This window comes from Erpetoichthys calabaricus, chromosome 9 (genome assembly GCF_900747795.2).
Source record: "Erpetoichthys calabaricus chromosome 9, fErpCal1.3, whole genome shotgun sequence".
Taxonomy (NCBI): Eukaryota; Metazoa; Chordata; class Cladistia; order Polypteriformes; family Polypteridae; genus Erpetoichthys; species Erpetoichthys calabaricus.
The window spans coordinates 172,906,948-172,931,774 of NC_041402.2; the positions used below are offsets into that span (position 1 = coordinate 172,906,948).

Genomic DNA, 24,827 nt, shown 5'->3' on the forward strand with positions numbered 1-24,827 from the left:
GCCCAGCTGGCCGCTGACGAGAGTTGATTCTACAATAAAATAAAATAAAAATAAAAAGAGGAATAAACTTGGAGGTCAATCATCACCCCGAAAGTAGATAGTAAACGTCTCATAGTATATGTGAACCAAATTTCAGGTCAATAGGTCAAACGGTTTGCGAGTTACAGGAGATTTAAAGTCCTGGGCAGACAAACGAACAGCCACGGTAGCGTATTATATATAAAGAAAGATGCACTTTATGCAAGTACAGTATATACTAATTATTTAGTCTCTATTATTATTTAGTCTCTATTTCTTGTAAGAGTGTTAAAAGTGTTTTTTTTTGCTGTCAAAATCTATAGTGACCAATGGTAGACCACAAAAAATGACATTGTTTTAGCTCTGCTGGATGACAGCTTTCTTTCTGTTGATATTTTAACATGGGTGGGATGAAGGCCCTTTAATGAAGGAATAACTGAAGCCCAGAGATGTCACAATGATTAAGGCAAGGTCACGTATGCACCCATGGTGGATTTTGAGAGCATCAGCACAAAAAAAAAAACAAAAAACGGAAGCTTCAACCGATTTTTAGTTATCTTTTTGAAGCTCTAAACCAAGACATACACATTATCAGAGACTCAATAGTTCATAACCTAAACTTTGTACCATCTGAACATAAGATTTTTCTATCCTCCCTTGCTGGGGCTTGGGTTCTGGACATTGCAAGAAAAGCCCTGATAATACCTTTGAAAAGTACAAGAACATTAGGATACTGGAGTAAATTACACTCATCACTGTCAGTGTAAGGTACTGAACATGATTTTCTTCCAGTCATTAGATAGGACCACTGGTGTATGGTTAATTGTTTCAAGACCTCAGCCCGATGATACAAAGATCTGGCAAAGCCTACTGCCAACTCCTGTCTTCTTAACAACTGGCTGAAGTCCTTTTGTGGGAAGGGCAGCATTGGCTTCCTTAATAATGTGGACCTTTTCTAGGAATGATCATAGCTGTGCAGATGAGATGGCCTAAGCTGCATTTAACAGGGGTCCTGGACCTTTACTGACAACCCAAGTAAGGTAATAAAGTATTTGTGACTGCCTAACTCTTTGTATAATAATAACCAGCATCACATGTTGAGGTCTACTGAGTCTGGAGTAAGTTTAACAAAAAAGGTACAAAATATCAAGTCCTTAATAATTAATTACAGATGTGACAAAAAATATATGTAAACAACTGAATTGACATTTCCTGTTGTCCTGAATATTTAAAACATCATTCATTCTGATAACATTAAAACACTTTAATATTTGTGATCCACTTAAAAGATGTTGCATTTTAATTGATAAATTATCAAACTTCTTCTTCAATCTTCTTCTTTCGGCTGCTCCCGTTAGGGGTGGCCACAGCGGATCATCTGTTTCCATATCTTCCTGTCCTCTGCATCTTGTTCTGGTACACCCCATCACCTGCATGTCCACTCCTCTCTCACCACATCCATAAACCTTCTTTTAGGCCTTCCTCTTTTTCTCTTGCCTGGCAGCTCTATCCTTAGCATCCTTCTCCCAATATACTCCCTTCTCTCCATCATATCAGCTAACTCTCTCCCCTTACCAGTCATACTGCCAACATTCAAAGTTCCTACCCTCAGTTCCACTTTCTTTACCTTCCTCCTCTTCTCCTGCCTCCAGATCCTGTATGGAAATTTGTATTGTTGTCCGCATATTGATTTGGCAAAATTTTACACCGGATGCCCTTCCTGGCGTAACCCTCCCCAATTATTCAGGCTTGGGACCGGCATGAAAAAACACACTGGTTTGTGCATCTCCTGTGGCTGGGTTTAAATTATCAAACATTTTTTTCTAATTTCCAAAAGACACACAAGTTTGGACTGGAAAGCATACATTTTAGTAATGTTACATCCATGAATCTGCCATCAAATGGACTGGCAACTTGTCCAGGGATTCTTCTTGCCTTGGAACCGATGCTGCCAATGTAGGCTTTACCTTCCCATCATTCAAAAAATGAACGGTTGGATGAATGAGTAAGTATATGGATAATCAGCATGCTGTGCAACCATCACTTACCAGGTTCTGTTAAGCAGTAAGAAGCAAACTTGTCCATGCTACACAAAGGAGGGCAGAAAGTCTGTCTTTGTTTTTCATTTCCAAAAGCATCAATCATCCAGGCACACATGCTAAGTTAAAAACAAAAGATCACAATCAATCTGATATTAACTTTATTAATTACCTGTACAATTTTATCAGCTCAAGCAAAATCGTAACCAAACCAAAGTAAGTAATACTGTTTCTGGTCAATTCTTGGGTCAGTCAGCAGCTTTGTAAATATTTCTAAAAGAGGTCTTAGCTGAAAGCAACACTTGAGTACTGCAATGCAAAGTGGAGTTTTAAAAAGGACGTGTCACATTATGTGACTTTTCTAGTGACTTTCAGTCGGAGCCTTCATTTAAAAAAAGTCAGAGGCAGTCGGCAGTATGCTCCCATGAAGCCGATTGTGAAATGTGACACACCAAGAGTCTCAGTCCAACTAGTCTGAGACTTGCTCTGGTAAGATTTTGTCTGGGGGGGCGGACTCTGTGTGCATGAATGCGGACAACCAATGAATTCTCATCTGGAAATACAATGCATAAAATGTTGAGATGAGGAATAAGCAACATGTTTTGAACCATGCAAACAAAAAAAGAGGCTCATCTTTCTGATATCTCATGTTTCACATACTAAAACAGAATGGAAAAAAAGGGCAGTGATTGCTGCTGAACCCGCCGCAGCTGTTAACCCTTCGTAAAGCCTGGCTACATCAGGCAGCAAACTATTGGCTCTCAGAAAAAGAGGCAAGCACAACTACTCTGGAAGACTGGTGATCAGTGGATAAAGTAGATGTGCCCAGAGATTTTCATTCTTTTAAAGTGACATGGTTCAGAGAAGAGGTCAGAAACTGCACTCAGCAAATCTGACAACCTCATGACTAGAAGCTGCGTAATGTTACATTGGCTTAAGAGTTCAAATTATAGGTAATCCTCTGACTCCAAGCAGAGCAGAAACTATCTGGGGGCAGATGGTCAGAATATAAGCCAGAGCACATCCTGCAATTCCATGCCATAACTAAGAGGAAAACAGCAGTTTTTGTCACTTCTGTAGCACATAGACCCCATTTGCACAATACATACCTCAAATATTTTGTATTCTTCTTTCCTGGTGCTAATGTTCTAGATATTCTAAGGATAGCCCCATCAATCTTTGAAAGGCACAGAAACTCTGGAGCAGTATACATCTCTTGGAGTTACAGCATAAGCTACAGTACCTGTTCACATTCCCCTTGTTGTACATTCATTAAGTGTCAGGCAATATTATGAGTATTTTTTTTCAAGGCAGCTTCACAGATGAACTTTGCAACATTCACATTATAGAGTGACAGACAGAAAGATGTCATCATAAGAGAAGACACTAAAGAGTCAGAATAACACCACCACTTCCAAAATGAACCAGAAAAGGTGTTGCATTAGACAACATAAAGGTATAAGAAAAACCAAGCAAAGTTTTGCTGCCTATCTGGACCTTCAAGATGTTCCTACCGAGCCAGTCCGGGAATGTCTCATCCTAAAGAATCAAACAAAACCCTAATTCTTCTCCTTTCTCTCTCTTTTTCTCTTTCTGGCCTCTTCCATCTATCAGTTGAGGCCTTGTCCTGACTCTCCTCCTAACTCCATGCCAAATTAAGCCCTGGAGTTCTCCGAGTTTAAACCCCACTCCAAGGCCACATCTGGATTTGTTGCAGAATTACAACTAGGTTTATGACTGGCTCTTTCTAACACCACAAAGCCACAGTGCACTCTCAGAGCCTAAAAGACCACTGTGCCACTTCTGTAGCCCATAATCATCCACATGGGGTAGATTCCCACCTACTTGTAGTGATTTAAGTTAAAGTGCAATTCCATAGGTTCCCCTCTGGAACTACGTGCCTTCAAGTGGCCAGGAGGCATTTATAAGTTTGGCCTTTCCTCCCTTGCACCACTCTTTTACTTAGCAGAAGGTCAAGGAACATGGTAACAACTGGGATATGTGCCCTCTATGTTCTTAGAAAACAAAGTATGTTTCCTTCTAGGTCTCATTTCTCTATCTGTCAAGGTGGTGCCCCTGCCGAAACCTCTTTTGGAGCATCTATGGCATGCAGAAATCATACCATCTCCAAACAGTCCATTTATTTCTGCCCTGGCATCTGAATATGCATTGTTACTGTAAACACTTGCTTTTCTCTATCCGTTAGGACTTGTGTTGGCTATGTTAATGCCCTGAGACTGTTTCTTGTCATCAATTCCCCTAGCCCTGTCTTACATGCTATACATCACACAGAAAAGATAAACTCCAAAACAGCCGGCATCTGTTTAAGTCTTTCTGCTGCCTCTAAAACAGAACAGCACAGTCTCACCTGGTCAAGTCTTGATTTCCTTCTTCAATAAGAAAACTGTTCAAACTTAACCCATAATTCTATGTAATATGGTATGCTACCTTCTACAAACTGTGGCGAGCGGCTGGGGGCGGTAACTAGCCGGGATGCCCGGAAGGACCGAAGGAGGGATTACGCCTCCTCCGGACCACGAGGGGGCGACCGCCCTGGTGGCTATGGGGACCACGGGAAAGGAGCATGGAAGCTCAACCCTACAGGGGCCCGTGGTCCCTGCCAGGGGATGCCCAAATGCCTGGAGAGCCCTGGCCCTCAGCACTGGACATGCTGGGGGGATGAATTCCAGGGACACCCGGAGTGCTTCCGGGTGCACAGCCAGCACTTCCGCCACACCATGGAGTGCCGGCAGAAGCTCATTGGGAGGCACCTGGAGCACATCCGGGTGAATATAAAAGGGGCTGCGTCCCTCCATTCGATAGCTGGAGTCGGGTGGAAGAGGATGGAGCATGGAGGAGAGGAGAGGAGACGGTCACAGAGAAGAGTAAAGGCATTTTGAGAGGACAGGACTTGACGGGTGATTGGTGGAGGGGCACCGGGTTTTGTGTGCGCACTTTGTAAATAATTATGTATAATAAACGAATGTTGGTGCTTGAACCATTGGTGTCCGCCTGTCTGTGTCCGGACCAGTCTCCACAAAGCAAAATAAGCACAGCAAGCCAGGGTGATGCCATACTACTGCATGGTGGGATTTCAGCTTCCTCACTTCATGTGGGAAATGTGTTGTACAACTAATTTGAAACACCCATGTGAACAGGACCAGTACTCGAATACACTGAGTAAAACAACACAATCACAAGAACATACAGATGCTACATAGATAGCAGAATTTGGCAGATTTGTGCAGTGAATTTAGATCATTCAATCAGTGGACAAAACAATAAAAACCTCATGCTCATCTGAGATTTTATCACTGATGGAATGGGTACTATATGAATAATTTTTTTGCAATAATTTGCAATAGTAAATAAACTGCCAGAGCTGAGTGTAGGTTTCTATACTGCAACTCAATACAGGCTGGCAGTCTGAAGACAAAGGCAAAAGTACACTAAACTCCGAGGTTACACGGTTTGAAAACACAAATAGAAATCTACAGCTTCTCACTTGTGAATACTCATATAGGCAGTTGTGCTGACACAGCCTGTGGAGAGGGCCTCAAAAATAATGGAGGTGTCAAGTCGAGACAAACCAGAGCCTCCAACATCAGGCTTTACATAGATGCCTCCAAAACCCAGCTGGGCTGCTTTTCTCATAGTGTCAACTGGGAAGATTTCCTGTAATGAGAAAATTTTACAAAATACACTCAGTGGTGCATTTATTGAGAACACCTGCTCATTAATTCATATAGCCCACTAGTCCAAAACCCCCAATCAAGTGGCTGCAACTCAAGCTATAAAACATATAGACGTGGTCCAGAAGGCTACTTGTTGTTCAGCCCCATGTTTGAATGGACAAGATGCATGATCTAAAAGACTTTCATAAGGTCGTGATTGTTGGTACCAGACATATTTGTTCAGCTCCTCTCCTGGGATTTTTTTAACGTATTGTCTGTAGACTTTAATAAGATGCCTCCAAAATAAATATGTGTTCCGTACGTGACAGACTGTCACACTAGCCTAAATTCTTGAAGAATACGAGTTGAAGAAGCACTTACTTTCTGATCCCACTCTGCCATGTGTGGAGCCATTTCATTTGCAGCAAAATCAAATGCCACTTTTTGAAATTCCTTCTGTTCCTCCGTCAGTCCCAAGGAAGCTGTTGGAACAACAGGAAAACTTGAAAGTTGGTGCTGAAAGAGCCTCCATTCATTTTCCTAAACTGCTTATGCCAACACAGAATCAGAAGGTGGCTGGTGACTGATCTGAGAAAAGTGGGCATAAGACAAAAAGCGACACTGGATGGAATGCGAGCTCAGCGGAGGGCACATGAACTGACAGTTACCAGATAACCTAACCTGCACGCCTTTGGGATGTTGAAGGAAATCTGGGGTAACTGCTGAAAAAGTCACTTATGGAACATACATACATACAGAATATATTACAATATGATTACAAGCAGAAATTGTGTGATGCTTTATATAAAAACAAATGGAAATAATATAACATGATATTCTCAAATCCATTCTGGCCACAGGGGGATATCTCCTCAACAAGACAGTAAGCAGTTTTGGTCTCCTTAAGTCCATGTGGAATTTCTCCATTAATTTTTTTTCCACATCTCAGAATATGTCAGATTTACTGCTACCAACTAACTGGTCAAAAGTGTGTGTGTCTCCAATAATCTGGACTAATAAACAGTTCAGAAATGGATCCTCCCTTGCATCCAATAATGCCAGAATAGGCCCCAGCTCTATGTGATCCACAACTGGAGTAAGTGGACACACAAACTGAACAGATGGTTGGTGTGTTACATACAGTATAGCACAGTTCATTTAAAACAGAAGCAAATGAAACACTTTTGTAATGGGCTTATGGATTACACGATGAAATTTTTCATTCCAGTCAAATTAACCCAATTAATTGTTTAACTTTATTTTAAAACCTATCAGAAATCACAGAAAACAATACTTTATGCAGTAAAGACTTGTAGAGCTGGAATCCACTCTGAACAGCATTTTATAACTTCTATCAAAGAGAGCCATAATGAATCCGTTTCCGAGTCCCCACTTGGCATACATGTAGAGAGAGATGTGTAAATCTTTTGTGTTTGACAAGAAATGTAGCAAAGCAAAATTATGCTCTCTCTCTTAAGGGTATGCTAGTTAAATAATAAAACAAAACAGTTGCAGATATCATCAGATCTTTTTGCATCAATGGAAAGCACACTAGCTGTTAATATATTAATATATATATATGTGTGTGTGTATGTGTGTGTAGTATACTTATGAAAACAATAAATACGATCTCATTAAGAGAGCAGGAAAAAGCCATGATGCTGTATAATTCTAACCTTAGTACGTTTAACTGCAGTTATTACGTTTTCACTCAATATGCGTTGATGGGGAGATAACTGCAAACTGCCCTGTAACACATTTACAGGCAACAAGGTGCAGTCTTATCTATTTTTCAAACCACCTGTTATCATCGCAATGCTGTCAGTAGACTGCAGGTAAAGGTTCCTTATGGTGTCTCTTTTTAAACACGTATCTTTACGGAAGGCTGAATGTCAAATCCAACAAGAATCGTACCCCTTTCTCATGATTCTAAATTCGAGTCACACTTGACACGCAGTGTTGACGTTTTGCAAATTTAAAAGATCTGCTCCTAGAATTGATTTGAGGCAGAAAATAGATTGGCGAAAACTGAACAAAGGGAGCAAATGTGCCTAAGTACTTTATGAAATCTCTTAAGAATTCTAATTCAAGTTTTGAACCAATGAGGTTAGATAAATGGAATACGCCCGATTTATTGACCTATGACAAGTGTGCACTCCCCCTTGTTCACTGGAGTTCATCCGAATGCTGCAAAAATTACGTTCGTTCTATTATTTTATTCCACGAGACACATCGATATATGCAGAAGGCGCGTATTTACTACAGTATACAATACAGAACTAAAACAATGCGGTCTTACCACAGCTGTACACCTTTACTAATTTTCAGCTAACTCTCACAATGCAACTTTATGATGTTCAGTTTATACATGTCACAATATTCCATTCATTAAGGCATGTTGAGGGCAGCTGAAAAAAATAACTCACGATCAACACAAGACACGATGCATCTGCGCTGGTTAACTATTAACTCCCGGGCTTTGCAAACATAAGATCCGAATTTGGATCTCAGCAAGGACTTCCCCAGAAGCGCCATGGTTGCACAGAGTCGCTTCTTGAGTACAGAGGTTTATAGGAATTGTAGTTCTAGTCAACCACGTGATAATCTAAATTCCAGCCATGCAATGTGAAGAGTATTGGATATTGTAGTTTTGAATATCCATGGTATTGCCGAGAAATGTATTCTGGGGACTTAATTTTGCTTGACTGTCTCGTTCTCCAGTATTAATTACAGCATTATTAAAAATGACACTGCTACAGTGGTACAACTTTTACTGCATCGTTTACACCCCCAGAAACCAGAGCCCAGATCCTTTTACCATACATGTCACATACTGCTTCGAGTTTCCGATGGAAAAAGTCTGGAAAGTTTTCAATTGTACAATTTTCACAAACAGCAATAAAATATTTTAATCCTGAATTTAACCTACAAAAACCTATACACCTTGATAAGTTTTTATACTAAATATAAAGCCTAAAAAGATATAACCCAAGAAATTATTGTTGATAGGAAAATGTTGAGTGCATTTCTGAAATCAACATTAAAAAAAAACAAAAAACTTTTTAAACACCCCTAAGCTGGTCTTTTTTGACCAGTGTAATTCCTCTGCAGCTCCTCTAGTAACAGCTTCTCTTCAGTAAGGCACTGCCCTTCTGGGTTTTTAATGGGATTGGTGCTGTTCTGTTCTCTGCTGCTCGGTGCAGGTTTCGTCTTAGTTGTGTTATGAGATGGTGCTGTGGGTGGGCGCCAAAAAAACCCCACCAAAACCCATAGCAAATTCCCCAGGTTGGAAGCTACTTTTCTGTAAAGAAAAAAAATCTCTTCTCAATCATAGCAAAAGAAAAAAAAATCTTAAGTGAGCTGAAAAATGTCTAAGTCTTATGTGAAGAATTAAACTCCTAGGCTTTATTATGAAGACTGTGATTTACTGTTGAAAGTGAGAAGATCTTATTTTTATTAATATTACATTTGTTAAAAATTGCGACAATATTTAAACATTTTTGAGGCACGTGTGTTCGTAGTTTGGCCATTGTTAGTTTTGGACATAAATATTCTGCTGATTTTAGAGACACATCAGTTTTTACCATCAAGTCATAATGCTGCTCCATAGCCAGTCATATGGCCTTCTTCTTCAGTGTTTCTTGTCTCTTTTGCCTGACGTTGCACTCAATGTGTGGTGATGTTTTCACTGCAGGTGTTGTATTAGTACTTACTCTTAACGTCCAACTAGTGTCACTAGTCCATGAGACACATTCAAGCAAAAGGTTTACTGTAATACGTGCACCTATTAATACATTTGAACTTGAACATTGATTATTATTATTATTACTTAACATTTGACTGACGCCTTTATCTAAGATGACTTGCAACATTTGGAGCCCAGGGAAGTGAAGCGACTTGGTCATGGTCCTCGGGTTTTCAAGTCCAATGTCTCAGTTAAATTTCACTTGTCAAAAATACACGCTGACGTTATCATAGGCATCAACAATAATTTAAACGTGAATACAAATAACTTAATTTCTCATGCAGTCATAAAAACCTAAAAACACAGAATATTAATTTGCTCTAAAAATTCTCAATAATGCGTTGTCGGCACTGCTTCAGAATAGATAGATAGATAGATAGATAGATAGATAGATAGATAGATAGATAGATAGATAGATAGATAGATAGATAGATCTTTATTTGTCCCCAAGGATAAATTAACTTCCAAGCGTTTCATCCTGCGCAATAATAATAACAACAACAATAATAATAAGATCAGTGGACAATACCTCGAAAAGTCCAGTTTACGAAGTAGAATTTCTCAACTCTCAGTAAAACAATCAAATGATTCCACGTAATTATTATAAATATCCTCTGTGCCCTCTTTCAAGAGTTCAGGAGCGATCTGCTTTTGACTGCAAAGCTGAGGGCACACTGCATAGCAAAGGCTAAATGTGCCCTCAGCTTTGCAGTTTAAGGGTTACTTTATTTCTCTTTTAGAACGTCTTATTATTACGTTCTGTTCCGTCAGCTGCTGTTTTTCTTCCATAATCCCTTTAGGACTTCAGAATGACAAATGACCCGTTGTTGTATCAAAAGCCTGTCCGCTTCTTTGCCATTCCTTTGAAATTTTTGAAAGAAGCCGTCTTTAGATTTTATTTTACTCCGTGACAGTTCATATTTCCCCAAATACTATATTTATTGACAACAATTTTAAAATTCCTTTATCTGTTTTAATGTATCTGCTTTCAGATGCAAGACGTTTTTAATTGATTCTGCTTATAAAATACTGATTTACTTGTATCACTGTACAAGACTCTCCTTTTCTTAGCTGAATTCTGCAATTAACTTTTTAAGGCTGGAAAAGCAGATGATAATACGGACCCACCTATCATGTAACAGATTTATCACAGCTACCAAATAACCGCACGTACCTAAGACTGTTATTTTGAATTTGTCGCTAAACGGATATCGCAAGTTTGAATACTTAACTTTTGAATGCTAATTTAGTTGTATTTGCATGAAAACAGGCGTGAACTCGAGACTAAAGTGGGCGGGTCATGTTTTATTACATCACTTCTGCCCTTGAACGGTAAGTAAAGAGCATATATGCCTAACAAGAAACTGTCCAACCAATTTATTTTTTCCTGCAAAATGATTTGAAAAATGTATCCTAAGTAATCAATTCCGTTCCATCTTGCAGCTTCAAGTATTCGTTGATATTTTTAATGAAGTCGTGCACGTTCATGTGTTGTTTTTGTCACGTGGCTAAAAATAAGGCCGGCCTGCCAAATTTCTGGGATCGTGATTGGCCAACAAAATTACGCTCACTTACTGGAGACAGGCGCTGTGCTGCGAAGTGGCTGTCGGGAGTTGAGGTTGCGCGTGTGTTCTGTATACTGAACTGGTGAGTAACTGAGGCACAGAGCATAAGGGTTTGGATTGTGTCTTTTAGGGAATTTAAAACATGAGTCGCTGGTGTTTCACTGGCCTAGAACGTAATGATTACTGTAGGATTCTATAGATGAAAATACCTGAATGTCATTCAGTCCGTCTGTTATCCAAACCCGCTCGTACACAACGTCGCGGGGAAGCTGGAGCCCATCCCAGCAAGCATGCCTCCAGCCCGAATCAGTACCCATCCACATGAACAATAATGCTTCTCTGCATTTTGATGCCACTGTGGGCCCCTGTTCGATAAGGGATTTCATCGGACCCACAGGAGGCGGCAAAATTTCTTAAATTAATGGTCCCAAGGTTTTTTGGAGCCTAACACTGATATTTCTTTTTCTCTCCTGATCATAATCGATTTTCGCTTTTACAAATATTTTGGTTTTAATTAACGCACTGTGAAAGCCAGTTTATTTATAATCTACATTAACATTTTTAATCATTGAAAAAGTTTTTAAAAGGTGACAATGATTGTGATGCTCTAATATTATATGTAAAATGAAAAGGATATAAAATTATTTAAAGAATAAGGAAAGCATACTATATAACCAAACGTATGTGGAGACCCATCAAAGTTATTGAGTTCAGGTATTTCAGCCACACCTATTATCAAGAGGTGCGTACAATTAAGTACATAGCCATGCGATCTCAATCAGCTTTAAACATGTCATTGTCAAAGGATGCCACCTGTGCCGCAAGTTAGTACATGAAATTCCTGCTTTGTTAGAGCTGCACTAGTCAGCAATAAGTGCTACTGTTGTGATGTGGAAGCATCAAGGAGCAACAATATCTCAGCTATGAAGTGTTAGGCCACTCATACTCACAGAGCGGGGCCACCAAGTGCTGAAGCACCTAGCGTGTAAAAATCACCTACCCTATTTTGCATTCACAACAGGATTCCAAACTGCTCTGGAAGCAATATCAACACAAATACTGCGTGTCTAGAGCATCATGAATTGGGTTACCATGGCTGGGCAGCTGCATGTAAGCCTAAGATCACTGCACAATAGCAAGCGTTGGATGGGGCAATGTATAGCACGCCACCATTAGGGTCTGGAGAAGAGGAAATATATCCTCTGGAGTGATTAATCATGCTTCACAATCTGGCAGCCCGATTAAGGACTCTGGGTTTGGAGGATGCCAAGAGAATGCTACCTTTTGAACTGCATTATACCTACTTTAAAGTTTGGTGGATTAGGAAAAATGGTCAGTAGCTGTTTCCCAGGGTTTGGACTAGAATCTTTTGATCTAGTGAAGGGTATGTAAAAGACAAAGACATTTTAGGCAATTGTGCACTTTCACCTTTATGGCCTCCACAGTTTGGGGAAAGCCTTTTTCTGTTCCATCTTGAGAGTGCCCTGTGCAGAATGCCAGGTCCACGAAGACACAGAAGAATTCAAGTGGCCTGCACAGAGCCTCACCTCAAACCTATTGAACACCTTTGGGGTGAATCAGAATACCTATTGTGAGGCAGGCCTTATTCAAGCTTAGTACCTGACCTCACAAATGCTCTTTTAGCTAAATGGACACAAATTCCCAAAGACACACTTCAAAATCTTGTGGAAAGCTGTTCAGAAAAGTGGAGGCTGCTATAGCTGCAAGTGATTTGACAACTCCATATTAATGCCCATGGTTTTGGAATGGGATACATATACGTGCCAATTTAATGTTTAAAAAATTATTTGGCATATAATTTTTGCACAAGTATAAGACTGATGTTGGGAAGATTCCAATAAAGCAGGTCAGTTTTCAAAAACAAGCATTACTTATAGGATCAGTTACATGCAAATGTATTTCCTCCCCACAGAAATACAATCTAAAACAAAATAAATGTAAGATTTAAAAATCAAACCTTATTCATTAAAAACTGGGTAAATGAAGGTATAATTTGGGTTGGACAACTAATTAACATTAATGATAAAATTATACAATTACAGAGACTAGTGTTTGTTACAACGTGATCAGTACTCCACTGTTACCGAGGCTAACTCTATAGAGGTACTGACTCTTAAAGGATGGCAATGACATGACTACAGAGACAATCTGTGCGTTTACATCAACAACAACAACAACATTTATTTATATAGCAAATTTTCATACAAATAATGTAGCTCAAAGCGCTTTAAAAAAAAAAGACAAAGTAAGAAATAAAATAAGAGAACACTAATTCACATAGAATAAAAGTAAGTTCCAATGGCCAGGGAGGACAGAAAAAACAAAAAAAACTCCAGACGGCTGTAGAAAAAATAAAATCTGTAGGGGTTCCAGGCCATGAGACCACCCAGCCCCCTCTAGGCATTCTACCTAACATAAATGACCTCAATCAGTCCTCATTGTATTCAGGGTTCTCATGGAAGGACATGATGATGACGGTCACCGGGGGTTAGTATGGATTTTGGAGCCACCATGAGTAATAATGATAATTAATTGAATATACAGAGCATCTATCTATCTATCTATCTATCTATCTATCTATCTATCTATCTATCTATCTATCTATCTATCTATCTATCTATCTATCTATCTATCTATCTATCTATCTATCTATCTATCTATCTATCTATCTATCTATCTATCTATCTATCTATCTATCTATCTATCTATCTATCTATCTATCTATCTATCTATCTATCTATCAGGATTTAACTAAAATGAAGCTATGAAAAAGCCATGTTAAAGTAATGTGTTTTCAGCAGTGTTTTAAAATGCTCCACTGAATTCGCCTGGCAAATTCCTATTGGCAGGCTATTCCAGATTTTAGGTGCATAACAGCAGAAGGCCACCTCGCCACTTCTTTTAAGTTTAGCTCATGGAATTCTAAGCAGACACTTATTTGAAGATCTAAGGTTACGATTTGGAGTGTAAGGTGTCAGACATTCCGAAATATAAGATGGAGCGAGATTATTTAAGGCTTTACAAACCATAAGCAGTATTTTAAAGTCAATTCTGAATGACACAGGTAACCAGTGTAGTGACATCAAAACTGGAGAAATGTGCTCAGATATTCTTTTCCGAGTTAAGATTCTAGCAGCTGCATTCTGCACTCGTTGCAATCGATTTATGTCTTTTTTGGGTAGTCCTGAGAGGAGTGCGTTACAGTAATCTAGTCGACTGAAAACAAAAGTGTGAACTAATTTCTCAGCATCTTTCAATGATATAAGAGGTCTAACTTTTGCTATACATGAACAAACAAAACTGAGATAAGGTGAGTAACCTAGCAGAAACTTGATTTTATAAAACCCATTTACACGCACAAGTCCACTTTTGGAGTTCTCCCTTGGCAGAACATTCAAATGTCATAAAATTTTTCTAAAAATTATTAAACATCATCAACAACCACTGTGAAACTGAAAACAAGCATGGGATATGTGTCTCCTGAGATTGTGCTGCTGAGCTTAGCACTGTACTTTCAGCTCATCAACATCAAATTGGTAATTTTTGAAATGTTAAGACAGATTCATTTAAGCAGGGGAAGGAATAATGTGATCGCCTAAGCATTTGGCTCAGATGGATGCTTCCACTATTTTCTGCTTGTAGCTACAGGATGCTTGTGCGAAGCAAAGACATGTGCAGGCAAACAGAGTGCAATAGACATGTGCAGACTATGAAATTTTTGTGTGTTAACTTGGTTTCTCAGAGACCAATATCCTGGTTTCTCTAACAGAAATAAGGGTATACATGGCATTTTTGAAACCAGGTTTCTGGCTTACTAAAGGATATGTAAACTCATTTAGTAATGGAGTTTATATGAAATATTATATTGCAGGCAATGGGTATTTTGGACTATAAATGTAATAATAGATAATAGTATATTGTCAATAAATGTTTTTTGTAATATTTTTTAATAGTTCAGTTGAATAGAATAGACTGAGGATGTTGCTTACTAAATATTGTGCAAGTAATAAAGTTAAGGAAACCTCATACACTATTGTTTACAAAATTTACACCCATAAAGAGTTTTAGCACATAGTTTTAAATTGTAAATATCAGCAATGATACCTGTGAGAAATAGCCCTGAAACAATACACCATTTACTTTAAGTCCAAAAGTTACAAAATTTTGATCTTATTTACTTTATAACATAAAAAAGTAATAGTATAGATGTCTCACTTAAGGAAACTGATGTTATGCTACTTTTTGCCTCCAGTGAAAAACAAAAACAAATGCATTTTTATTAATGTAATTATTATAATTGCTACATTTTTTTAATCACTGAATAAGATGGTCTGGTGAGAATCCTATATGTTCAACCACTTCATAATAAATTTGAAATATTTTTTCCAGTAAATCAGTAAGAGTAAACATGAAGGTTGTGCGTAGTGTCTCAGTTCAGTTTGTTGAAGCTGTTTTGTATGAAGTTATATGCACTCTTGTTTGTTGCATTGATAATGTTATTATTTAATTATTTTTTTACAAAAATCTGAGAGCCTGTTAGTTTCCTTTTCAGCCAATGTATTCTTTTTTGGGTGTTTTATTAGTGAACCATCTTAATTTTTATTTGTGCCATACAAACCCTTGCTAAAGCTATCAAAGTAGGTTTATCCAGGAACTCTTATATAAAATATATTCTATAAAGATTGTTAAATACAATTAGTAATATTAAGTTCTTCTGTTCTGTTGCACAGTTGATGGGGATGTGAACTGCTTCTGTTTGCGGCTTTGAATCTTAGAAAATGATGTAGAAATGTATTGATCAATGGTAGTCTTAGTTATTTACATTATGACTTTAATATTTTTAGATTTCTTCAGACAATGCCACCAAAAAAAAAGAAAAGGACATCATCTCAGCTGTCTGGTACGTTTCCAGTGCTTACTGCTGTTCATATCAGTTGTAGACTTTCCTTGAGGATGACATATGCACTTAAAATCTTCTATGTACTGTTTTTTGCATTCAGAACAAAATGAGTCTCCTGCCAAGTTGCGTAAGAAAACTGTTGGGCCGAAAAAGATGTCCATTCAAGCATGTTCAGGGAATAAGACGTCAGAGGTCAAGTGCTCTTTGGAACAGAAGGATGCTGGGGAAAAAGGACAAAAGGAGCTTTTCACATATTGGCTTATGAAATCTGAGCCAGAAAGCCGCATAGAAAATGGAGTTGATGTTAAGGTGAGGTCTTGCGATGTTTGTCTGTATCACGAGAAGCTTACACTAAAGATAAGCCAGGTATCAGAGTGCCATCAGCAGACAATTACATAAAATGAATGCCATCAGGTCTGGAGTCAAGTAAATGTGAAGTTACATTAAGCATACTCTGCAAAAGCACAACTGCTTTTTGAACACTGTGCAGTTTGCTGGGTTAAATGTTGGGTGTGTGACAATTACAGTGACAACAAAATAGCAGTATACACTTCAAGGTAAAATATTTGAATTAGTCTTTGAAGAGGGCACCACCAGGAAAATACACTTTCTCTGTCAAAGCTGAAGGGCATTGTGTGCATTTCAGCCTGCTATTCTTTTGCTGGCTGGACTGTTATTTGAGAATATTAATACATTCAGTTAAGACAGAATGAATTTTAATTTTGGACTGAAATTTCTTGGCTGTAGTATGTCATGTTTCCATTGTAATAATTACGGAATAAAATAAAATAAATGTTTAATATTTGTTATTTTTATTTGGTTTGCTCCTGAAATTACGGCTATTAGAAAAATCACCATTTTTTTAAGAAAAAAATCTTATGTTTACCTCATATAAAATGTTAATGCTTGTTAAAGTCATTGGCTTATACAGAAATGAGTTTCTAAACAAAATGCAGAAGAAAGAAGCAATGGAGTTGGCACATATGACACAGGAAAATGGTTGAGCAAGATCAGTTCTGAATTTGTATCGGTGCAACTCTTAACAAACATCATTTTTATTTTTTTGGAGCACAAAATGTAAATAGGACTATGGATGCAACATTAAACCTGAAAGATGACAATAAATAAAATCGTATCTTGTAAAACCAAAGCCTTCATGTAATCTTTGACAGACGTTTCCTTCTGTGGATTGTTGTGTTTATTGAATTTCAAGTACTCTACCAAGCTTTGACCTTGCTTTCTAGCAGCTTCCACTAGATGGTATTGTTGCATTCACTTTGTAACGATGAAAATTCATTTTTCACACTTGTAGTTTGGAATAGAAGACTTAAAAGCACAGTCTGAACAAACAGGATGCTGGGATGGAGTGCGAAATTACCAGGTAGGTTGAAGAGGATAGTAAAATAAGTTTGTCAGCATCCGTTAAGGTGCATTAAATTGTGTGGCTGGATGTCACATCATCCAAGTACTACTGTTTCACAGCTCCATAAACCTGGGCTTGATTGCTCATTATGTTTAATTTCCAGCCAGTTTGTGTGTTTAGTTTACACATTGTCTGTTCTTCTCAGAGTCGTCTGATTTCCTTATACATCATAAATATGTGTATGCCATATTAAATGGAATGATACTGAGGAATACATTTGTGTGTTTGTGGGTAAACCTATTTAGACTGGTGTCCTGTCCATAGCTCGTTCTTGTCTTTTTCTCAGTTCTTCTAGGATATGGTTTGGATGTCTATTTCCATAATGGAAAATGCTCCTCTATAAAATGTACTGGTAATATGTATAACTACTGTAACTGATGTACAGACTGTTTAGGTAGTGTTTTAGATTAGAGCTGTTCATTAATGTAAGGCACTGTTTTGTTTTGTTTTTTCCCCATTGGTTACCTTTACTTTGTAATGATGTTTAACAGTTATGAAATGTGCTCAAAGTGGTTTACGTGAAGAATATAACTGTAAACACTTCTCGTGCAAAAGCAAATTATGTTCACTAGTACATCATAATAGTACTGCAGAATATTTAGGCATTTTAAAGACACTTAATAGTAATAGCAAAGTCTGGTGAAAGTGTTGACTTTATTTTTTTTTTTATTAATTTTATTGTAATCATTCCATACAAATAGATCAATTTATAACAAAAAAAATTGAAGACAAATGAAACCCCAAAGTGTTGACTTTAAAGTTGCTTCCAATTTATGTTGAGAATAATTTCTCATTGCTATGCAGGCACGCAATTACATGAAGGACATGAAGGTTGGGCAGTTGGCTTTCTTTTATCACAGCAACTGTAAAATGCCAGGAATTGCTGGAATTATTAAGGTGAGGCTTTTTTATTTCACAAAACAAAGTTGGAGCATATTTGAATATTGCTAGAAGCAAGCATTTATTTTTGTTACTGATATACTTAATGTGATGGGTCATTTTAAACAGTGAAAATTTGATGTTACTGTGCTGTATTAAAATTTTATAATTCAATTGACCTGAACATGTTGAATGTCTACAATGCAACATTTTTTTTTATTTATTTATATTTTTTAGCAATTTTATATTCACACACGGGCGGCACGGTGGCGCAGTGGGTAGCGCTGCTGCCTCGCAGTTGGGAGACCTGGGGACCTGGGTTCGCCTCCCGGGTCCTCCCTGCATGGAGTTTGCATGTTCTCCCCGTGTCTGCGTGGGTTTCCTCCCACAGTGCAAAGACATGCAGGTTAGGTGGATTGGTGATTCTAAATTGGCCCTAGTGTATGCTTGGTGTGTGTGTCCTGTGGTGGGTTGGCACCCTGCCTGGGATTGGTTCCTGCCTTGTGCCCTGTGTTGGATGGGATTGGCTCCAGCAGACCCCCGTGACCCTGTGTTCGGATTCAGCGGGTTGGAAAATGGATGGATGGATGGATATTCACACACCACTTTTAGGGATGGCCTATTCAAGTGTCTAGCTGGATAACTGCCGTGGTCATCAGTCAGTTAAATGGATTTTATTCTACCCAATGATAAAGCACCACTTTTTATTTTGCAAACAATGTTAAAAAGAGTTCCTCTTTCAATTGGAGATGCCTGTTGACTTGTACCTCTCTGAACTCCTGCTAATAGGCATGATAGAACCCCGAATGCAATGTATATTGAGTTGACTTTGATTCTGTCTGTGTACACAAACTGACATAATCAAAGAGAAGGCAAAGGAGACTGTAGAGTGTGATGTGTGTCTCATTGTGCCTGTCACACAAAGTAAAGGGGTGCTGTAAGGATCTTGGCACAGAAGAAACCTGGTGGTATTGCCCATAGTTATTCAAACATATTACATGTGTTTACAGTTCTGGTTGTGCCAGAGACAAGAACATCATGCCCTTCTGTATGGAAGTTGGAGAAATAAGAGGCTTTGCATCTTTTGTTAACTTACTAATTTAATTAATTAATTGTAATCATTAGTGAGAATGTCATCAATTTTATTTTGCAGAAATCTTTATCCAGAAGAGACCAAAAATAGAAAGGAGTGATTAACAGTAAAATATGAAATTGCCCACCTATAGGAAACAAAAGTTCAGAGTGAAGCGTAAGAAGCTTAGTACCACTTTTAATTCCACGGCTAGATAAATTGGCAGTCTAGCAAAACAGCTGTTGTTTATGGTTGATTCGGTCAGTGCACCTGTAGATATCCAGGGGTTAAGCAGTGGGACAGAAAGCCCCAGCAGTACTAAGACGGTTTGTGAAGAGATGTTATTTTAAGAGGGAGTTTACTACATTTATTTATACGAGGTACATATCTTTCAAGCAACAACACACAAGCTTAAGTGCTTTAATTGATACTGTGTTCGCTCCTGCTGAACTTTTAAATACAGCCGGAACTGCAAAGCAAAATAAAAGAAATAAAATAATGGGGTGAACTGTAGAGTATTTTATACCTCAAAGTATTTAGACTTCTTTGCTTTTTTAACATTTCCTTTGTTGCAGCCTTTTGCTAAAATCATTTACATTATTTTTTTCCCACAGAATGACAAAGCAAAAACAGGATTTTGGAAATTTCTAGAAAATTTATTAAGAATAAAAAGTGAAGTATCAACTTGATACAAGTATTCAAACCTTTAGTATTGACACTTGAAATCTGTCTCAGGGGAATCTCATTCTATTGATCATTATTGATGTTTCTATGTCTTGTTTAGAGTCCACCTGTGTCCAATTCAACTGATTGGACGTGACTTGGAAAGGCACATACAGGTCTATGTAAGGTCCCAACAGTGGACAATGTATATCAGGGTAGAAAACAAGCCATGAGGTTGAAGGAATTGCCTGAAGAGCTTGGAGACAGGATTCTGCAGCTGTGAAGGTTCCCACCAGCACAATGGCCTTCATAGTTCTTAAACAGAAGAAGTTTAGATCAGCTATAACTCTTCCAAGAGCTGGCTGCCACACCAAACTGAGCAATCAGAGGAGAAGTGCCATGGTAAGAGAAGTGAAAAAGAACCTGATTGTCACTCTGTCTGAGTTCCAGAGAACTTGGGTGGAAATGAGAGAAACCTTCAATGGTCAACCACCATTGCAACACTCCACTAATCTGACTTTATGGCAGAGTGGCCAGATGGAATATGAAAGCCCACTTGGAGTTTGCAAAAAGACACCTCCAGATTATGAGAAACCAGATTTTCTGATCTGATGAAACCAAGATTGAACTATTTGGCCTCAATTCTAAATGTCATGGCTAAAGGAATGCAGGCACTGTTCCTCACCTGTGCAATACCATACCAACAGTGAAGCATGGTGGTGGTAGCATAATGTTGTAGGGTTGCTTTACAGAAGCAGGGACTGGGAGACTATGCAAGGATGAGGACATGCTTCAAAATGCTCTAGATGTCAGACTGGGCCAGATGCTCACCTTCCAAGAGGGCAAAACAAAGGCAACCTAGGAGTGATTTGGGACAGTTCTGGAAATGTCCTTGAGTGACTCTGCCAGAGCTCAGACTTGAACCCAATCACATGCCTCTGCAGAGATCTAACAATAGCTGTCCAATGAGGGTGTCAATCCAAGCTGCCAGAGCTTGTGAGAGACTGCAGAACAACAATGGGAGAAAATTCCCAACATGGGTTTGCAAAGCTTCTTGTGTCATACCCAAGAAGACTCTAGGCTGTAGTTGCTGCCATATTTAAGTCAACAAAGTACTGACAAAAGGTTCAGAATACTTTTGTTATTGTGACATTTCAGGTTTTTCTACTTTTAATAAATTTGCCTGTCAGTCTCGGGTATTGAGTGTTATTTGATGTAGGCAAAAATAATGTAAATAATTTTAATGTAAGACTGCAACATAGCAAAATTAAAAAAAAAAAAAGTGAAGAGGTCTAACTCAACTCTATAGCCCTCAGTATTTTTAACGTGTAATTGAGTAGATTGAATAGATATTCTTAGCCTGTATGAATCTTGGTAGGTAGTCCAAGTATGAGTCCTAGTTAAATATGTGTGCCTTAAACCAAATGTCTGTTATTCAACAGTATTATATGATTTTATATGTTAGTCTTGTTAGAGAAAATTATTTTATGAAGGCTATATTTTCAATACTAGTCTCTTGGTGTTTATTATTGTTTTGTCAGGTTGTCAAAGAGGCTTATGTAGACCATACACAGTTTGATAAGAAGGACCCTCATTATGACCCATCCAGTAAACAAGACAATCCCAAGTGGTATATGGTAACTATGCTGGTTTCTTCTGCTTGTATTTCTGGAATGGTAGGATAAAACCACTTCAAGTATGTGCCCAAAACCTATTTTGGTTGCAATTTAGAATGCAAGTAAAAACACTAATAATATTAGGGGCACTTCATTAAGGTTGTGCTGATGACTGATTATATTGCTAATTTATTCATGAAGAGAGAGACCTTAATTGTGATGTGTCCAGTAAATTGAGGAGACAATTTCAAGAGAGAGTGTAAAAAGCATTTCCATAGATTCTCAGCAGTGCACTTTGCAGACCACTATGCTTCCAGGAAGGGAAGACTCTTGGCATATGCAGATCAATTCATAAGCCTACTGGATGTTCTGAGAGGGATGCAGAACAGGATGTGGTGTTAAAGAAGGCTGTCTGGTAGCAGTGGCGTTTGATATAGATCTGAGCACAAAGTAAATCTGTCTCTAACCAAGAGTTTTATGTTCTTTTAAGTAATCAAATTTTCACGTATGGAAAGTTTTGGAGACCATGGGATGAAGGGTAGGTTACCCCCTGTTGCTGCCTCAGGATATTAAAGAAATGATTCAGGTTTTTCCTTTGTAGGTGTGAATGATGAGTATTTTACTGCATATGCTCTTATCTTCTAAAAGTTCAAAAATTGACTTCATCCATGTTCTTCGAAATAGCCAGTTCTGAAAACCTTTTGTGCTGACCTCCATCTTCATTATTGTGGCTGTGCAGAAAGAGCATTTTTTACTGTTGACCTCTGATTTTTGCACTGAAGTTGGACTTGATAATGAATGGTGACCTTTCAAGTGCAAAGCACTGTGTTGTATCCAAGTGTTATTAGGGAAACAAGATGAAATGGATTCAAACCCACCAACCTCAGCAGTGTTCATACTGACCTAACTGGCTTATGAGGCACCTGGAAAGTATGAAAGGCTGGTAAACCTTTACATGTGTGCAGTATTCATGTACGTAGTGGGAGCCTGCAGAAAGGTATTACCTAGATATAATTAGCATTTTGACAATACACTTTTTTAAGTGGCTTCACATGCAACGTTTTGTATGCTAAAATGCCAAGTATAGGTTTATAAGGTCAAGTGTATGAGCAGAATTGATTTTTATGTTTTATATCTTAAGGTTTACCCCTCTTCCTAAAGTCTGTTTGAAATACAATGTCTTGAGCCACTGCATTGCACCACCATCTCCCATCTGTCCTAAATAAATATTGAGATCAAGCAGTGTATATATACCATGTTAGCTTTTTAGAAAACAAGTAATAAAACCTGTACCTTTTATTAATATAATTATTCCCAGTTGATTTATAAATGATGTTCTCTTTCTTGACACCTGACCATGTTATCCAAGTAATTTTGCTATGGACTGGTGACAGCCATTCAAGATGCTGGTCTATTATAGCAGAATGCTAAAAAATGTTGGATGAAAGAATGTTAAACCTGAAAGCCCTGTTCAGTGTTAATGTTTTGGCACTTTATTTTATTCATTTAGTTTACATCTTGCCTGAAGAAGGGGCCTGAGTTGCCTCGAAAGCTTGCATATTGTAATCTTTCTAGTTAGCCAATAAAAGGTGTCATTTTGCTTGGCTTTTCTCTACATTCATAATGGCTAACACGGTACAACACCCTAGTACTTCATTTAGCAGAAAAGCCAGAAGCTTCTCAAGGGCATGACTTTTGTTAATTGCATAATATTTTACACTAGTAGCACTTGATCATTTTGAATTTTTTTTTCTGTGGCTGCTTCCTAAACGACTTACAATCCTCTGTATTGTTAAAGTGATTCCTGCTTTTGTTTAATATCACTTTAAGCTCGATGGTAGCACACTCACCTTGCTAACAATTGCCAAGGCACAGTGCAGCACAACCTAAATGCTGAGGTTTTTATCCTCACCTATTCACAAAGTATATCGCTATGCTCTGCTACAGAGTAAAAGTAGTATTTTGTTGTCTCTTTTTAGGTAGATGTGCAGTTTGTAAGGATGACCAAACGATTTATTAGCTTGACTGAGCTGAAGAAATATCACTTGGAGCACAAATCAAGTGGTGGAGCCCTCAAAAACATGGCACTCTTCACTAGGACCCGACTGTCCGTCCAGCCTCTCACTGAAGGTCAGTGTGCTAACATCTGATATATCTTTTACCTTTTTTTTTTCCTTTTGCTTCTGTAGTATTTTGTCTCTTTAAATTATTCTGCTATCTACAAACCTTCATTCTAACCAACTTGGAGCCACATAAGTAAGCAGAATGACCGTGTGTTTTTATTAAAAAAAAAAAAAAAAAAACACTAAAAAACTGTTTTCCTCGTGGAGGTTTTTACTCAGTTGGTGTCATTTTGCATTTTTTTCCTTTGCAGTTATTACATTTTACTCCATATAGTGCACAGAATTCATAACAATGACAAGGAACAGTTGCATCGGTGACAGTGTCATCATAGGTTACTAGTATAATGACGATTTCTCCAATATAGATAAATTCTTCATATTGCCATAAACTCCAAAGCACCTATCAGATAGAGTTGCTTGAAATTTCCTGTTTTTAGTTTTTTTTTCTGCCATAAGTGATCCATAAGTTCATCAAGAACACAGGGACACAGTTGGAAACTTGTGAAGGGTAAATTTTGCACAAACATTAGGAAGTTTTTCTTTAAAAAAAAAAAACTAGCAAACACTGTTGTAAGTCGCTCTGGATAAGAGCGCCTGCTAAATGATGTAAATGTAAATGTTTACACAAAGAACAATAGACACTTGGAATAAGCGACCAAGTAGTGTGGTAGACAGTAAGACTTTAGGGACTTTCAAAACTCGACTTGATGTTTTTTTGGAAGAAATAAGTGGATAGGACTGGCGAGCTTTGTTGGGCTGAATGGCCTGTTCTCTTCTAGAGTGTTCTAATGTTCTATTATGTTCTGTAATGAGATAACAAGAGAATTATGAATAATAATTTTTATTTATGTAGCGCCTTTCATACACTCAAGGGCACTTTACAATTCAATAAACACATTAACAAAACAATAGAAATTACATGGGCAGTACGGTGGCGCAGTGGGTAGCACTGCTGCCTTGCAGTAAGGAGACCTGGGTTCGCTTCCCAGGTCCTCCCTGCGTGGAGTTTGCATGTTCTCCTCGTGACTGCATGGGTTTTCTCCCACAGTCCAAAGACATGCAGGTTAGGTGCATTGGCGATTCTAAATT

General features: G+C 38.2%; 2 protein-coding genes across 3 annotated transcripts in view; one reads left to right on the forward strand and one right to left on the reverse strand.

Annotated features, from left to right (window-relative positions):
* acad8 (acyl-CoA dehydrogenase family, member 8) overlaps positions 1-8,289 on the reverse strand; it is a 40,712-nt gene extending 32,423 nt beyond the window's left edge. For both annotated transcript variants that reach the window (XR_003717331.2, XM_028810418.2), the window contains exons 1-4: positions 8,158-8,289; positions 6,113-6,213; positions 5,563-5,732; positions 2,067-2,176 (exon numbers count right to left, since the gene is read on the reverse strand). Coding sequence is in view for 1 of the 2 variants with exons in the window: in XM_028810418.2 (XP_028666251.1) it covers positions 2,067-2,176; positions 5,563-5,732; positions 6,113-6,213; positions 8,158-8,266 (490 nt within the window). In the remaining variant the exon portion in view is untranslated. The remainder of the gene's footprint in view (positions 1-2,066; positions 2,177-5,562; positions 5,733-6,112; positions 6,214-8,157) is intronic.
* A 2,741-nt stretch (positions 8,290-11,030) lies between these two features.
* thyn1 (thymocyte nuclear protein 1) overlaps positions 11,031-24,827 on the forward strand; it is a 40,084-nt gene continuing 26,287 nt past the window's right edge. The window contains exons 1-7 of the mRNA XM_028810420.2: positions 11,031-11,123; positions 15,907-15,962; positions 16,063-16,271; positions 17,275-17,343; positions 18,190-18,282; positions 21,541-21,636; positions 23,595-23,745. Coding sequence (XP_028666253.1) covers positions 15,920-15,962; positions 16,063-16,271; positions 17,275-17,343; positions 18,190-18,282; positions 21,541-21,636; positions 23,595-23,745 — 661 coding nt within the window. The 5' untranslated portion in view covers positions 11,031-11,123; positions 15,907-15,919. The remainder of the gene's footprint in view (positions 11,124-15,906; positions 15,963-16,062; positions 16,272-17,274; positions 17,344-18,189; positions 18,283-21,540; positions 21,637-23,594; positions 23,746-24,827) is intronic.